At 42.3% G+C, this 17,054-nt stretch overlaps 1 protein-coding gene across 1 annotated transcript in view; it reads right to left on the minus strand.

The window, feature by feature from the left end:
• Positions 1–333: 333 nt before the first annotated feature.
• SPRED2 (sprouty related EVH1 domain containing 2) overlaps positions 334–17,054 on the minus strand; it is a 192,620-nt gene continuing 175,899 nt past the window's right edge. Inside the window, exons 4-5 of the mRNA XM_075341442.1 lie at positions 12,450–12,596; positions 334–11,389 (exon numbers count right to left, since the gene is read on the minus strand). Of these exons, the coding sequence (XP_075197557.1) occupies positions 10,742–11,389; positions 12,450–12,596 (795 nt within the window). The 3' untranslated portion in view covers positions 334–10,741. The remainder of the gene's footprint in view (positions 11,390–12,449; positions 12,597–17,054) is intronic.

Below are 17,054 nucleotides of genomic sequence, written 5' to 3' on the forward strand. Positions count from 1 at the left end.
CAGATAACGTGCCACACGTGGCCAGGAACTCGTTTCTGAGTAGCCTAGTGTTCCACTTTTTGGGACCCACATCTACCAGACATTTTTGTATTCAGCGACAAATCCCCATTCCATTATTAGATCTATATAGTGCAGCAATGCCTAAGGGTGAACAAGTAAGTAACAGTGAAAACTGGTAATCTCATGGTTAGGCTCCACACATGTGGCTTTGACTTGGCATTTTATCATGATTTCTCAAAGCTTCTTCACATTAGATCATCCTTATGCATATAAATGACCCTCCCTCAATGGCTTGATGTGGATGCACTGGAAATCAAAGACGACACATATCGGTTGGAGTGCTTACACTTTATTGCAACTTCAATACACGTTGCCAATAGAAGAGGCACCTAAAATTACTATACATTTGTACATAAACTTAATAGTCACCAAACTTGAGATTTGTCAATAAAAAGTAACTTAAGACAAACATTTTTCATATTATGTATATTTACATGGTAAAGCAGTAACTAGGTTGATCATACATATTAGAAACAATTAAAAAAGTTAACTAAAAATGTACATCATTACACTTGTGTAGATTTTTGTTTGCTTTTTTTTGTTTTCGTTTTTTGTTGCTTTTTGTTTTCTTACACAGGTAAAAAGGCATATAAAAATTACTACAACAGGTTTTACTTTTTTTTTTTCTTCTTTTTAGTATACAGATACATAGTGAATATACTTTAGGCACTTTCATTTGTTAATGTAAGCAATAGCTGAAGGAGGAAATAAAAATAAAAAATAAACCCCTACCACCCAAAAAAGAAAAAGAAAAAAACAAAAAAAAAACCCCCAACATGTTCAAGACACTAACTGTGAATGAAACTAGTTAACCCCTTACCACAGATACAAAAGAAATGAAACGCAGATACAAAGGATTAAAAAGAAATAGGTCACTGTTCTTTTTGAGGAACAAAGAAAAAAAAATATATAAAAAACAAAAAGAGGAAATGAGAAATTAAGTCTCACAAATGTAGAACAACTCCACTCATTGTAACATATTCATCTTAACCTTCCATCCTCTCTCCGTGCACTGGGGGGGTCCCATGTCTCCAATTTTGGTGGAAAATAACTGTCAATAATTCTCATCTTGTTTTCTGGCTGTAATGGTCAACGCATTAGCCCAAGTACCGGCTACCGCCATAAGAGATGCAGAAAGCAAATAAAAACACTTCTACTGAGGCACTAGGGTCAGCTGCTTAAAAAGTAGGAGTACCTTCACTTCTCCTTTACCTTCCGCAAGGAGGAATAGAGATGTGTTCTTAAAGTATTACTATGAGTGGAGTTTATACACGGGTTTTCAAGTTTACAAAAAAAATAAAATAAATCCGAAAAGTGCTTAAAATTCTAAGCTCTACAATTTACTAACATTTTAATTATTCAAGAAGCCCCGATCTTCGCACATCCCCAACAATCGTGGGAGATCTTCGCACATCCCCAACAATTGTGGGAGATCTTCGCACATCCCCAACAATTGTGGGAGATCTTCGCACATCCCCAACAATCGTGGGAGATCTTTGCACATCCCCAACAATTGTGGGAGATCTTCGCACATCCCCAACAATCGTGGGAGATCTTCGCACATCCCCAACAATCGTGGAAGCTCGGCTTCCAGTCTGTTTTTGACAGAATTTTTTTTTTTTTGAGTGCAGTGTGGGAAGTGGGCAAATTTCAATTACTAAGCCACCCCCCTTCTCGATCACAGTAGACAAAAAATGGCCCGATTTACCCATGTTAATGAATCGCCAAGCCTCCTTTATTCACAACACTCAGGCTGCCAGGGTACGTACAGGATTATCTGAAAAATCAGGCATATTTGGATAAGTATATTATTAAAAGTTGAAGACCGTAATATTTTATTTTAAGCACATTGAGGATTTTTTGTAAAAAAAAAATAAAAAATAAAATAAAATGGAGAATCCCTTTAAATTAAGGCTATGTTCACACTTCCATTTGGGATCTAGTTCAGCATAACAATGGAAGGAACAATAACGCATTTTCTTATCAGTGTATTTTTATTTTATCTTTTTTTACTAGAAGTGTCTCAACACTTTGTATTCTGGGCATGTGTAGGGCTTAACAAAAAAATAAATAAAATTGACACACTTAAAATATATAAAAAAGAACCCAACAACAAAAAAGGCTACAGATACAGAATGAAGGCAATTTAGGAAAAGAAAAAAACTAAATGGGTCATATAGCTGAACATTTTATTTCCAATTTTCTGCTCCTAAATCAAAAAGGTTCATAAAATTGAAAATACAAATAGAAGAGGGAACATAAGCAAAGCCGAGGAAAGGCGATCAGTGACTGGCTGGGTCTACAAGCAGAGAGTAATGCGACAACAACTGTAGTGCAAAAGACAGCCTACCCGTCCCGGTAAGCCTTCGGAAACCATCACTGCCATATGATCAACACAGCGTTTCTTAGACTTATGTAGATGACGATATCCCACCAGGTCAGAACAAATATCAACTGCGATATGAAGAGGTTATAAGTAGTGATGGGCGAGCACCAAATCGATCAAATGCTCATTAATCGATTCAAGCTGGTCAGATGCTCAGACGAACTAGACTTGAGTAACGAGCTTTATGGAAGTCAGTTATTGGCCTGTTCGGGTCTCCTCCCACATATAGCCAGCCATAAACAAAGCTGGAATTTTTGTTTTTTGGTCACACTACGTCCGAGAATGTTGTGTTATCCCCGGTAGAACCAGAGACTGAATGGCTCTCCCTGGGGTGTCTGCTCATTATATACAGTGAAGCAGACTTGTATGTTATGGTCATTGTTCCACGGATGAAACATCCGAGCAGCCATGATACGTTGCCAACCTCCGCTTGTACCCGAGCCCCCCGATGCTCGATTGAGTAACAAGCAGTGCCAAGAACGCTCGCTCATCGCTAATTATAAACAAACTCAACAGGCTTAGTGTTGTCCCCCTTAAAGGGGTTGTAAAAGATAAAAATAACAACAACCATCTCTTCTCCCAGAAACATCACCACTGTTATCGATTGGTCAAGCTTGAGCTGCAATACCGGCACTTCCACCATGGATGGGAATGGTGCAGTTTTTGTAAAAGAAGTTGGCCCTTATTTTAATCTTACATAATTCCCAGTTCTTTACAAAATATTAGTTTAGTTCAGGACTCACACAGTGCATTTAAAAGTCAAGGAGACATTAAAGAAGTTGTCTGACATAGAAAAAACAGAAATAAAAGACCTTTCCAATTGTGAGTCTTTGACATTCGAGGGTCCATCTAAACACCAAAATCCATTGCCAGGTGGAAGCAAAGAGAATATTTGGATTTCTAGATTTAATTACAAAAGTTGATCATTCTGGCAGTGAAAGTGTGAAAGAGGATCCAGAAGCTCTCCTGACCCATCTGTTTTGAGAAAATTTGTATTTCCTACAAAATAATTTGGAGTGTCTTTTCTAAACGCTCTGTGCTGTGTCTCGGGTATCCTCCTGGAAATTTATGAATAAACTGATATGACCGTTATGATATTCCCACTTACAGACTGATAGTGTCAGGCATCCTAAATGATCAGAATGGTAACGTCCAGCCAGTAAAAACAAGCAAAAAGATTCATGCTACCCTAGTAGGGTCCGAGAAGACTGTATTTGAGTTCCAGATGAGAAAGTTTGCCACGGAGAACCGAAGTGGATGCATGACGGATCAGGGTAGTGCGAGGTTTTTTTTTGCTCATCTCTACCAAATAGTAATTCATTATTAGGCTAAGTTCACATGTCCTGTAGTTGTTCCTTAGACCGCAACCATTGGGAAACTGCTTTCTGACATGGAAGTCTCTGGACAATGGATCCGTAAACGAATTGCTATTTAGCTATCAGTTGCACTTGCATTCGTAACAGATCCACTAAAAATAGACGATAAATAGCAATCCGCTAACGGATCTGTTAAAAATAAATATCAATCCGCTGACTGATCCGTTGTCCACAGACTTCACATATTAACAACGGATACTGCAGACATCAGTTATTTAATAATGGACAAAAAAAAAAGTTGCGTTTGCAGAACATTTTTTCACATGGATCTGTGATAACAGATGACTACAGGACATGTGAACCCAGCCTTAGATTTTCAGGAGTAGCGAGAACTGCAGCAAAACTCATGCAAAATACAAGTATTCGCTAAACAGATATGTCAGGAGAGCTTCAAGGTGGACATTGAGCTCCAGCCAGGCACCATGGTCATATTGGATAATGGGAGATCAATAGCTGGAGTCACACGTTGCGTAAACTTCGATTTAGGCTAGGGCGACATGAAGATTATGGTGTTGCATTGAGACATCGCATTTAATGATTGTCGATGGGGTTATATTGTGACCCACCATCTACTGCGTTACAGGACTTTGCCCCTATGGACCTTTTTGGAGATCACGTGCGACATGGCCATTTTCTTTACAGCCAATTCGGAGCTGAAAATACGCGATGGTAAGCAGCAAAAATATATTTGCTCACGCAACCAAAGTCACCGTGTAACCCTCGCCTAAATATTCACAAGCCAATCACATTTCAGATTTTCGAAAACACAAAAAAGCGACATACTGTAGTCAGTGATGAATGGGTTAAAATGGACCACTTATCTTGTACAGATCTTTCTAATGGGAAATCAAATCTACTTGGCTTAAAAACAAAAATCTCTTTTAAGAAAAATGTCAATGTGCAATCAGAGGATGGGGAAAGGCATGCACCCGCTGGCAATTTACTGCAATGAGAAGTTTATGGCAGGAACAGAAATGCCAACTTTAGGAAGCCAGTCCCCAGCTGCCTCGTAATATTCAGATTGTACTATGCTAGTAAGCTAGAGCCGTCTCACGATATATAGATTTATATATATTTATAGGTATAATTATACTTTCAAGATACAAAAATTATTTGGCTAATCTTGCAATATAATTTCATTTAATAAAAAAAAACAAAAACAAAAAAATCAGTTTTCCACTTATTATTCCCCTGTGTCCGTTATATACAGGCCTCAAGGAGAACGGACTGACATGGGTTAAATCACAACAATGTTAGTCATTATGCGCCAATGTTCTCATCCTAAATGTGCCACCCCCATGGACAGTAGTACCTTGTGCACAGCTGACCATCACTGAAGATTCCAGCAGTTTGGCAGGACCTGCTGGTATTTGTAGTCCCTCAATAGCCGGAGAGCCAACGTTTGCCTAGAACACCTTACATTTTGCAGGCTGTGAATTTGCTGCCCTGAAGAATTTTTCACGCCACAATTAAACCTAAAGTTGGAAGAATAACATCTAACTCCTTGAGTATGGAAAGGTCTCAGATCTGCGGGTGATACTTCTGGTCTTCTCTAAGCCTGGTGAAGTCCATCGCAGTCAGCATTTCCTTTTCTCTTATAAATTGAACATAAATGTGGAATCAGTCCGGACTAGGTTTAGCGTTGCTTATTAAAAGGTTAATATTTTTTTAAAGGGAACCTCCGGATATCGCTATGAGCAGACAGAGGCAAGATGGCCAAAGTCTCTCTAATTGCCTACAGACTGGAACGTCTGCGACTTTGGAAATCCTCGGCAAACTTCGCAAGATAACCACGGCCAGCAAGGTTAGTGTTCGAAACCATTCTGCAACTGCCCTAAAACTATGTGAATTATGTCAGAGGGAAATGCCCTAAAGGGATATTTCCATCTCACCCACTTATGACATATCCACAGGGAGTGGGTGTTTTAAAAATGGCTGATCACACCTACACATTTATGGCCAGCCTGCAAAGAACAGAGAATCTTTAAGAGGCTGAATGTCAATACAACATGGGACTTCTTGGATTTCCAGAAACAGTTCCACTTTAGTCTAAGGGCTGCGTCTGGTATTGCACCTCAGCACCATTCACTTTATGGTCCGAAATACCAGACCAGGACCATGGACAAGCGCAATGTTGGTTTTGGGGAAAAACGAACAAACCGTATCTAATTTCATATAACCCTCAAAGCACAATATTGATCCTCTAAGGGTCTCTTTTTGGTGGTTAACTCAAGGCACACGGTATCCGGGTGTCCATTTCTTGCACACTGGCCATGACTATTGTGAAATCAGAATTATGGTAGTGTGCACGAGTGGATATAAAGGAACTCTGGGCTTGCCCACAATAATAGCCGTTGCACGCCCGTTTTATCCACTGCATTGCCTAACCCAGTGTTCCCCAACTCCAGTCCTCAAGGCCCACCAACAGTGCATGTTTTCAGGATTTCCATAGTATTGAACATGTGATAATTTAATCAACTGCAAAGGTGATGATGCCAACACCTGTGCCTTGCTAAGGAAATCCTGAAAACATAGAGTGTTGGTGGTCCTCAAGGACTGGAGTAGGGGGAACACTGGCCTAACCTCTTCTTTTAGAGCAAAATCTAGCATTTGTTTTTATAGTACAACTGAAGTTATATGTCCTGCATGACAATTACACACAATTAGCGGTAGGATATCTAAGAAGAGATTGAGGCTTCCCAAAATGTCAAAACTTACCTGCTGGCCACGAGGTAAAAGATATCTTCCAACTTAGTCTAACGCATGAGGTCCTTTATAGCCGGCACAAACAAAACTGATTTCCTTAACTGAAAGCTAATAAGAGCTTCTAGAAGAAGGCTACTGTTCTACTCTGTGGCAACATAGAAACTTTGGGCGGCCAAAACTTGCAATGCAACGTAACATAACTCAAGTCAAGGTGGACACAATGCCAGCCTATAAGTTGTAAGAAACCCAACCGGTCTGAATGTCTACGATGTCTTATTATGTTGCAATGTGGTATCGCCTTACAGCAATCGATGACATCGCAGCCAAAGTTACTGTGTAGACACAGAGAAACGTTTTATTTTTACCAACAGGTTCTGGCCAAGTGCACAGGAAAAAACACAAGTGATCTGCAGCATGGAGGCCTCGGGAAAATAAGAGCTTTCTTTTGGGTGTTCTTTAAAGTGTGCCTCCATCTTTTGGTGATCACTGAGACAAGACGAGAGGAGATTGTGAGGACTTCCCATCAGTTAGTAGAAAGTAGGAGCCGGTGGTGCTGTCTGTGGCTCGACGGTCAAAGATTTCCGAATCTCCAGCCTATGCCAATTGTAGTTGTGTGGTCCATAGGGTGCTGCCATCCATCAAGTCTTAATACAATGAAGGCAGACTATAAAATCACCCTAGAATGTCATCCAGGCCACTTAGGTGAGAACATTGGACATGAGGACACAAAGTCTTAGACCAAGCCCTCTTCATTATTTAATGAGAAGACCATATGGAGTAGAGCAGACCGCTCGGTGCACCCACACCATAATACCCCTTAACTATTAAACCACTGTCAGGGTTCAGGCCGCCATGCAACCTAAGGCAGATTATAAAAGTGCTATACTGCGCTATAATGTGAGGGGCGAAGGTAAACCTGGAAAGCCAGGAAAAAAGTCTTAGTATAAAATCTTGCAGCAAAAACCCAGGAGCAGTGCAAAGCAAACCCACTGTATCATTGTATGCTGGACCGTTATTGTAAGGCAATTATTTACAAGTTAGTGTCTTAAACTGCAAGAAGCTCGTCTAGAATAGAAACTTGGGACCTAAGCAGCGGGAAAAGTCCCGATAAAATAGACTGGATATTACAAAAAAAAAAAAAAGGCACCTTGTGCCGTCAACACCTTTTTGTATCGTTCCGAGATAATAAAAAGAGCGTTATAATAACAGAAGGCGAGGGGTATAAAAATGGCAAATCGGGGCCAACGGCAACCAATGAGATCCCGGCTTTCATTTATTTAAGGCAGACTAAATATAACAAAGCCGAGACTTCATTGGCTGCTATGCTCCAGTTCTTTGCGCGATTTATCAGAAATTCCCATAGTATATGAGTGGAGATGGGGGGGGGAGGGGAGGTAAAAAACTGCAGAAAGGGAAAATTCCAGACTATAGAAAAGCAAAAGCAAAACGTCTTACAGGCCATTGATATAATTACATTTTCTTTTTTACATAAAGGACTGTGAACAGTAACACATTCTCTTAATATAAGAACAAGTAATTTGGCCACACCAGCAAAGGTTCTTCCTTAATTCTGGTCCGCCTCACGAGTCTTCAGGAAGTGGGGGGGGGGCGGGGATTGTATGAGAAGTCTATTATACAAACTGCAGAATACATTTTGTTATATCTACAATAGCTTTTTTTTTCTAATGATGAAGCTGCCATTTTACCTTTTTCTGCAATATAACTTCTACTACTGTATTGAAATTGTAGTGTCTGGTAGGAAAGAAGAAAAAATGGACCGACACCTATAAAGACTGAAAACAAATGGAAAAGGACAAGATAGTATAAAAAAGAAAATAAATGGATAACTTGTTTAGAAGAATATAGGATTTCTCATTCCCTTTCCGAAAAATGAAACCACTCAAATTTTGGTTTAACCTTTAGCCCCCTATGTAGTCACCATGATTAAGAGACTTTAAAGGAGGGCAAATAATTATTAATAGTAATAGGGGATGAGCGATGAAATGGTGTCTGCCGACATGAACTATATCTGAAATACCTATAATTAAAGGGAACCTGTCACCTACTCACCTGTGGCGCAGTCCGGTCCGGTCCAATGGGCGTCGCTGTTCTTGGGTCCAGTGCCTACTGTATCCCTGCTGCTTTGGGGTTCTGCGCTTCCTCTATCCTTGTTGTTCTCGTGTCCGGTGCCTCTAACCTTGCTGCTCTCAAGTTAGGCGCCAACTCTATCCCTGCTGCTTTGGGGTCCTGCGCTTCCTCTATCCTTGCTGTTCTCGGGTCCGGCGCCTCCTCTATCCCTGCTGCTTTGGGGTCCTGCACTTCCTCTATCCTTGCTGTTCTCGGGTCCGGCGCCTCCTCTATCCTTGCTGCTCTAGGGTTCGGCGCCTCCTCTATCCCTGCTGCTTTGGGGTCCTGCACTTCCTCTATCCTTGCTGTTCTCGGGTCCGGCGCCTCCTCTATCCTTGCAGCTCTCAGGTTCGGCGCCTCCTCTATCCCTGCTGCTTTGGGGTCCTGCGCTTCCTCTATCCTTGCTGTTCTCGGATCCGGTGCCCCCTCTATCCTTGCTGCTCAGGTCCGGTGCCTCCTGTATCCCTGCTGCTCTCAGGTCTGGCGCCTCCTCTATCCTTGCGATAGCCTTCCTCCATGCTTTGTGTGGATGATGCGTTCTACGTCATTTACACAAGCCGGCATTGCGCTCCTGCGCACTTGCACTGCTGAGTGTAGATCAAAGTACTGTATGTGCGGGAAAAGGTCAAAGAACGCCCATACATGTGCACTACAGTACTTTGATCTGCTCTCAGCAGGGCAGAGAGAAGTGCGTGTGCGGAGGAGTGCAACGGAGGACATTGAGTGGATGACGCTGGACATATCATGCACACGAAGCAAGGAGGACACGATTGACGGAAGAGAGCAGGTGACCTAGACCAAGAACAGCAAGGATAGAGGAGGCACCGGACTAGAGAACAGCGATGCTCATCGGGCTGCTCTGCAGGTGAGTTGGTTCCCTTTCCCTTGGACACTTTCCAGGATTTTACAAAATTTTACCAAGAGTAGTGAACCCCAGCTGTCATTGCCAGTCCAGCAGTGACCTCAGCGGTCAGGTTTACATGACAACCAAAAGGTCAATGATTGGCTTCAGTGGTCAAAAGAATGAAGGACAAGATGTCAGTATTCAAGAACTCATGGTGGAGGGTCAAATGATGAACATTATTTCTTCATCCCCTACTCTTGGTTAGGTTTTGCAAAATCCCAGACACCCCCTGAACAAGGGGTCAGGATAATTTTACTAAAGTCTAGTGGTATGGCTGTATAGAACCTAGTCCATAAATAAATCAATATCCGTTCTTTAGTAATGAGATGGGCAGAGAAATAAAGCATTGAAGTCACCGGCAAATTAGCCTAGAAGTGCATTGAGGGTGTGTTGATGCACTGACATGGTGCCTGGACACGCCCACAATGCACATCCAGGCTAATTTACATGTTCATTCAAAGGTTGATTTCTCAGCCGCCACATCAGATAACAAGAAAATAAAATATGATGTTGCTTTTATTGGACCTTTCATTGGTTGCATTTGGACATATTCAGCCATACCACTACTCTGATTAGTGTCTAGGCTCTTCCATGTACCTACACGTCCCGTATAAATTGAGAAAAATGTAGAATTTTACATTAAAGTAAGGGGGGGGGGGGAAGAAATGGTAATGGACATCAAATACTACATATGCATAAATAAATTGGTTTTGGCATAATAGAGAAATAGCAATACTGCATGATGGTACTCTGGTCACTCTCGGTTATAAGCACAGAATACCTGGCTGCAGATTAAAAAAATACTCAGAAATTCAACATTAACCACTTTCCTTCCAGGACTCTGCAATCCTCCCCTTGCTCATATGTCGTTTGTATACCACATGTCTGGAAGTGCCAAGACTATTTACAGGTGACGTTCCTCTGCCAATATGGCTCGACAGAATCAACATGTCCGCTCTCCATTCACACAGCTTCGCTCTCGCTACGTGTTTAGTAATGCAGCTTTCCAAGCTCGAAGCAAGTTCGCTAAGAACCTCCACTGAAATTTTTGAGGCTCGGTGCAGCCGGCTTAGAAGCTTGGGCCCCTGGCACCCAAAATAGTTGGGAGTGTGTGGTGCCAAAACGCTTCCTAGCAAACAGCTACCGGAAACACATGGTAGAATGTCCCGGTCTTGCGCTCGGTCACCCCACAGCTTTGTGTTTGCCACCACAGCACCCACACATGACACCACAGTTGTAGCAAGCTCGTAGTGGGAGGTAACAGCACATGCCAGGTGCAATGATTGACAAGGGGATGAGCAGCATCCACCGGAGGCAAAACTTTTCATCATTGGTATCACACGAACAAGCATCTGTGTACTCCCCTTCTGAGTCAGACATGCAGTGGTAAAGGACACAGTCTGCAAATCCCATGCAGCTGACGCGGCGGATGCAGTTTTGGACTGAGTCTGGAGCATCCTGACACTTTCCTCGACCATTCTCGTCATGGTTAAACATGTCTCTGCAATATACACATCTGGACCTTTCACCTTCTTTTCTCCTGGACTTACATCGGCTAGGCTGTGTATTTATAACGGGGCCTTTAAGGTCCTTGCACGTGCCAAAGTCTGTGTGGTCTACATAAGGATAGTTGTAGTCGTGTTTCGAGGATTCATTTTTGGCAAACCTAACGTACGAGTCCGCATTCTCGGTCCCAAGGTATTTGCGTTGTACTGGTGCCTGGCGGTAATCCTCATAGCCGGTGAGCCAGTTTCTTTCCCTTGGGTTGATGCGAACAATCTCATCGTCGTCATCTGGAAAGCTGACATGTCGAGGTTGCCTAGGTAATGACTGAAGGAGAAAGAGCTTGGTCAGGAATCTAGATCTGATGTGGTGGAGGAGAGGCCCTTTCACCAAATTATTCACGTGGAACAGGACACTCCATGTAATTGTCGTTACAGATCAGAATAAAAAGTAGTTGTTTTTGTATTGCTTCTCAGTTGCAGGGATATTCGCAAACAAATATTTGGCACCTACTTTAGTAAGTCCAAGCGGGTGTTAAAACATAATTTTCATTGGGGTGTGTACTTCTGCCTCCTGTATGATGCTCACCAATCATATACAGACGACATAGAAGTGCAGAAGGATAAGTGATGATGTCATCAGGGTCACATTACCTGAGCTCACAGGTCCTGTCAGCCGGAGTGTGCCGCCGAAATAAGCACTGAACATATATTACATAGCAAAGAAGTGTGGAGCTATTCATTTTCAGAACTTCAGTTCAGTGCTTACTTACGCTGCACACAATCTACGGCTGGTAGGACCTGTGGACTGAAGTCATGTGACCCTGATGACATCACAGGTCCTTCTACACTTCTATATTGCTGTCTGCATATGATTGGTCAGCGTCATACAGGAGGAAGAAGTACATGTCTCCCAGTGAAAACTAACTAATAAGACTCACTTAGACATAACTGAAGTTAACGCATTAGTTTCCAAATCATTGATTAGCAATATCTCTACAAAGGTGGAACTTTTTATTCCACTATTACATCGTGTGTCCAGTTCAACATAAAAAAAAAATGTATGAAAGGTCCAATTAGAAGACATTAAATGCACTATAGTTTTGTATTTAGAACCTTTATGTACTGTGGCGCCATAGGAAAAAATAAATTGCATGGTTTGATCTTGCCATCTGTTCAATTTTATAGTCTTCCAAAGCACAATCAGACTACAGTGCATGTTTGTTGTCTGTTACCATGGAGACCTACAAGTCTGCATAGAATCTGAATTTTAATTGGCATTTGTAATATTGCTATATCTAAGATGAAGTGGAACAATTAATAAAACGGATGTTGAAGGTTTATAATGTCCGATATTTCCATATACATTTCATTAGGAGGATACCCACTTGTTCTGAAGGATAGTGTTCGGTGCTGTAGAAATCAATGTGACTCAATGTGCTGTAGCGACAACCTCCACCCATCATAGGGGATGAGATGGTCCTCACTGGTGCCTCTCTTTTCTGTGACGAGTTCGAGGAGCTATCTGTACCAGTCTGGAAGTGGCAAAAAGAAAAAAAAAATATATAGATCACATTTTTAGGCCTGAAACATTATATAGAGCCCTGCAATTTTAACATATTAGTTTCCTAAGCAGTTTTGCTAAAAATGCCAAAACGAATGGTGACAATAGTCCGGTATCTATAGGAATAACCAGGTTGATTTATAGACTGCAGAAACAACCCTGGATTTTAAGTTACCAAAAAGAGTGGTACCCAGAAGATCATCCAAGAAAGACAGACATCCAAGAACATCACAGACCACAAGAGAATAGGAAAAAAGAGGTCAACCACACGAGAGTAAAGCAGAGTTACAAGCTAATTACTCAACTGACCAATTTATTGTTCGTCCACAATCTCCGATTGGATCATTCATCAATAGCCCATAAAGCTGGGTTCACACATAACGACAACGTCGCTGTTACGTCACCATTTCCTGTGACGTAACAGTGACCTTACATGATTGCTAGTTAGCTGTCAAACATGTAATTTTAAACGGCGACGGAGCAGCGATCATAGTGACCTCGACGGTCGTTGGGATGTGTCACATGCGTTGCTGTGCGACGACTCAGACCTTGATAGAGGCGTGGTGTTTACCCCTAGACATGTTTTGCATTGCCTCTTTTCACGCCCCTCTGTTCCGATTGGTGATCGCTACAGCGCCTTTGCGTTGCCTTTTTCACGCCCCTCTGTTCCGATTGGTGATCGCTACAGCGGCGCCTGATTGGGTGACCGTGCCAAACAAAGGGAGACACAAAGAACGACACACTAGTGACACCAGACAGAGACTCTACTACGTGGAACAAAGAATGGAACTTAAAGAATGAAATCACTGTAACGCCTTCGGCAAGGTACCCAATCGGAACGCTGTTATGACCAATTGGAGTCGTGCGGGCGTTGTAAAATACTCCGCAAAAACACGCCCTTGTCCTGCCTTCAGTCCTACGTCACTGCCTTCAGCGTCATCGCGACCGTCGCTGCTGCGGTGTCAAACACAAGGATGCATGTGGCGCAGCGGGATAGCAGCGATCAAAAAAATGACCTGGAATATTCAAGAGCGAGCAGCGGTCTCGCAGCAGGGGTCTGATCGTTATGTGTCACACACAGCGACTTGTCGTTGTCGCTGTGTGTGACACCACCTTAAGTCTACCTATACTCTTTAGGTGACTATCAGTCTGCTGATGTCATTGACCATCTATTGTGTATGGGGGGGGGGGGGGTCAAACTCTGGATATCAACATGGCCCAGAGATAACACTCTGTCAGACAAGTCTGGGGTGGCTTGTTCCCCCTCTACCTATTGCAAACACATGCAAGCTTGGCAGACCACACGTATATCAGAAGATTTGACTAATGGTGGCTGTCTAGCTGGCAACTGTTGATGGTTATATATCCATTTGCACATTCTGTTTTAGGAACAGACAAATGGAAAAAGATCTGTTGCCACAGTTATGCAACTGGAAGAGCCTCACTGATCACTTTTGGCGTTCATCTGTTTTGTTTGGGTTTGTTTGTTTTTTTTTTTGAATTGAAGAAAACGTTCCACGTGTAGGATTTTTTTCCCCCCCGTTCTTTCCCCCCGAAAGGGAACCAATCGTAACCTAGACAGAGCCCATAATAATCATTGGGCCCATCTTCTTCTGTGTGTATATGTGATGCAACTGATCAACTTCTACGGGTTTCCTAAATGAGAAAAACGGGATGTGCACACGGGGATTACTGCGATCCCCTCACATGACACTCGGCTCACGCTAGCAGCACAGCAGGAGCCGAGTGTCATGCGAGTGTCCCTGCATCTGAGGTCCGTTCGTGCAAGCTGACCTCAGCTGCGGGGGGGCGGGCCGGCACGGAGGAGGGGCGGACCGACGCTGTGGAGGGGCAGGCCAGCTCTGAGGAGGGGAGGGAGAGATTTATCTCCCTCCCTCCTCCGTAGCCAGCTATTGCCATTCTCGCCCTGCACTCGCGGTACACCGGTGTAATACGAGTGCAGTGGATTTTTCTCTCACCCCATAGACTTGAATGGGTGCGAGAGAAGCAATGATCGCATTATAATAGCAGCATGCTGCGATTGTTTTCTCGGTCCGAGTAGGGCTGAGAAAATAATCGCTCATGTGCGCTGACACACAGTCTAATATTGGTCCGAGTGGAATGCAATGTTTTATCGTACTCCACTCGCACGTTTTTTCTCGCCGTATGGATTTACCATTAGACTGGGGTATATTTGATACAGCATAAGTGTTTCCCTGTTTCTTTGCATTGTACATCACATACAAACACCAAGTGTCCGAACCTAATGAGAATGCAGAGTGGGTCTGTCCTGCACTGAAGCTCACCGGACACTTGGGTATTGTTTGGGTGTCAGAACCTGACCACCAGAGGATCCTAAGGATTAACCAAATATTAGAGGATCTGGCAAAAGTGAGACTGATTAAGCAGGAGATTATTGGAAAGGAGGAGTAAGAATTTAAAAAACCACCCAAGAATTTATTAAACATTCACCTTAATCATTTATTGTATGGTTTACATTACCAGTAATGGGAAATAATGGAAAGGCAGAGCCCAAGGCCCCAATTTATCAGTTTAAGGAGATTTTCTTTTTTTATCTTGTTGTTTTCTGTGCCACATTTATCAAAAAGGTGCACATGGACCATGAATTTGGTACAAAGTGAAAAATGCTTTTTTGTGCCGTTAAAGGGAATCTGTCACCAGGTTTTTGCTCTCCCATCTGAGAGCAGGATAATGTAGGGACAGAGACCCCGATTCCAGCGATGTGTCACTTATTGAGCTGTTTGCTGTTATTTTTTATAAAATCACAGTTTCCTCTGCTGAAGATCTAGCAGTTATAGAGAGCTCATGAATATGCCGGACTACCTGCAGCACGCCAAGTAGTCCTGTAATGATAATCTACTGCTGATTAATCAGCAATTTTATCAAAACTACACAAAGCAGCCCAGTAAGTGACACATCGCTGGAATCCGGGTCTCTGCCCATACATTATGCTGCTGTCAGATTAGGTGGCAAAAACCTGGGAACAGATTACATTTATTTTTTGTGACTTTTTGAGGCACAACATTTTTAAAAAGACCGTAAACAATGCGATGTGATTTGAGTGCAGAATATCACTACAAGGAGAATGGATTGCGGCAAACTTTGCGACTTTTGAAGAATATGGCAAATCCAGATATTTTCGCCTCAAAGTGGGGAAAGTAAAAAAAATATAAATAAATAAAAATAAATAAATAAATAAATAGGCGAGCATATAGGAAATAAAGTGAAAAACACAAAAATAGAGAAAAAACAGACACAAAGGAAAAGATGAATTTTCCTACAAATGGAATAACTTGGTTGAGGTACAGAGGGCTTTGCATGTATTCGGCAGACGTCGTCTGTGGAGCCCAATATTCTTTGAAGTAGTCATTAAAGGTCATCTAACCATAGGCTGAAGACCACTACTTCTGAACAGCCGAATTGCCCACCTAATATCGGTAATTCCGCACATGCTTGACCCCCATTTCCAGCCAGCAGGCATTTCTGCAGTTGTAAAATGAGTGATAATGAGTTGGAAGATGCCAGCCATTGAGGACACATTCCAGCATTTATCAAAGAGCAAGGAGAACAGAAGTGGAGGAGACATTTGCAGCTTGCAAACTATGAATCACAGCCTGCATTTCCAAAAAACGCTACCATATATAAGAACATCTGAGGCTCGGGCCACCAGCAGAGGCCAGGAAGCGTCCACCCCCTCCCATAATGATAGCTGTGGTCCTGGTAAACAAGGAACGGGATTATCGAAAATAACCTGGATGAGCCAAAATATCCTGCAATTTGGGATTCAGCTGCCTGTAAGTATAGCCCTTGTTATATTTACAGACCTCGGTGTAACATGATTATCAGATCTCTGGATGTTTCTTCACAAAAGAACATGGTATTGTGGCCATTTAGTATTTTTTTTTCTATGGTTTTGTGTTGCTTTTAGAGCAGGCAGTGTTTCCCCGTTCCAGATGTACCAAAAATATCCCGCTCAAAACTTGGTTGGTGCAAACCTATGCAAAATCATCCGTTTTATGCCGCGTTCACACAAGTATATACACAACGTCATCTGTATTATGCCCAGGAAAAAATAAAATTGCAATTTTTTTATCCATATTGTCATTTGTAAGCAATCTGTATTGCATCTTTGTCCATTTTTTTTTTCATGTTTATCTATGGCGTCCATTTCTTTTTTTTTTTTAACATACAAAAAACAAATAAAAAGGACAAATACAGTTTTCTATCTTTAGAATTCTAATGTATCTGTAAAAAAAACAAAACACACGAGCTACAGATCAGTCAGGCCGGGTGAGCGTAGACTGAATACACTTGGACTCATGAGTAGAGTTGAGCGGACTGGGAATAATCCAGGTCCGGTGGATCCGCGGCGGGTTGATAAAGAAGTCCGGATCCGATCCGGAATCCG

Source organism: Anomaloglossus baeobatrachus, chromosome 3, assembly GCF_048569485.1.
Source record: "Anomaloglossus baeobatrachus isolate aAnoBae1 chromosome 3, aAnoBae1.hap1, whole genome shotgun sequence".
In the NCBI taxonomy this organism is placed as follows: domain Eukaryota; kingdom Metazoa; phylum Chordata; class Amphibia; order Anura; family Aromobatidae; genus Anomaloglossus; species Anomaloglossus baeobatrachus.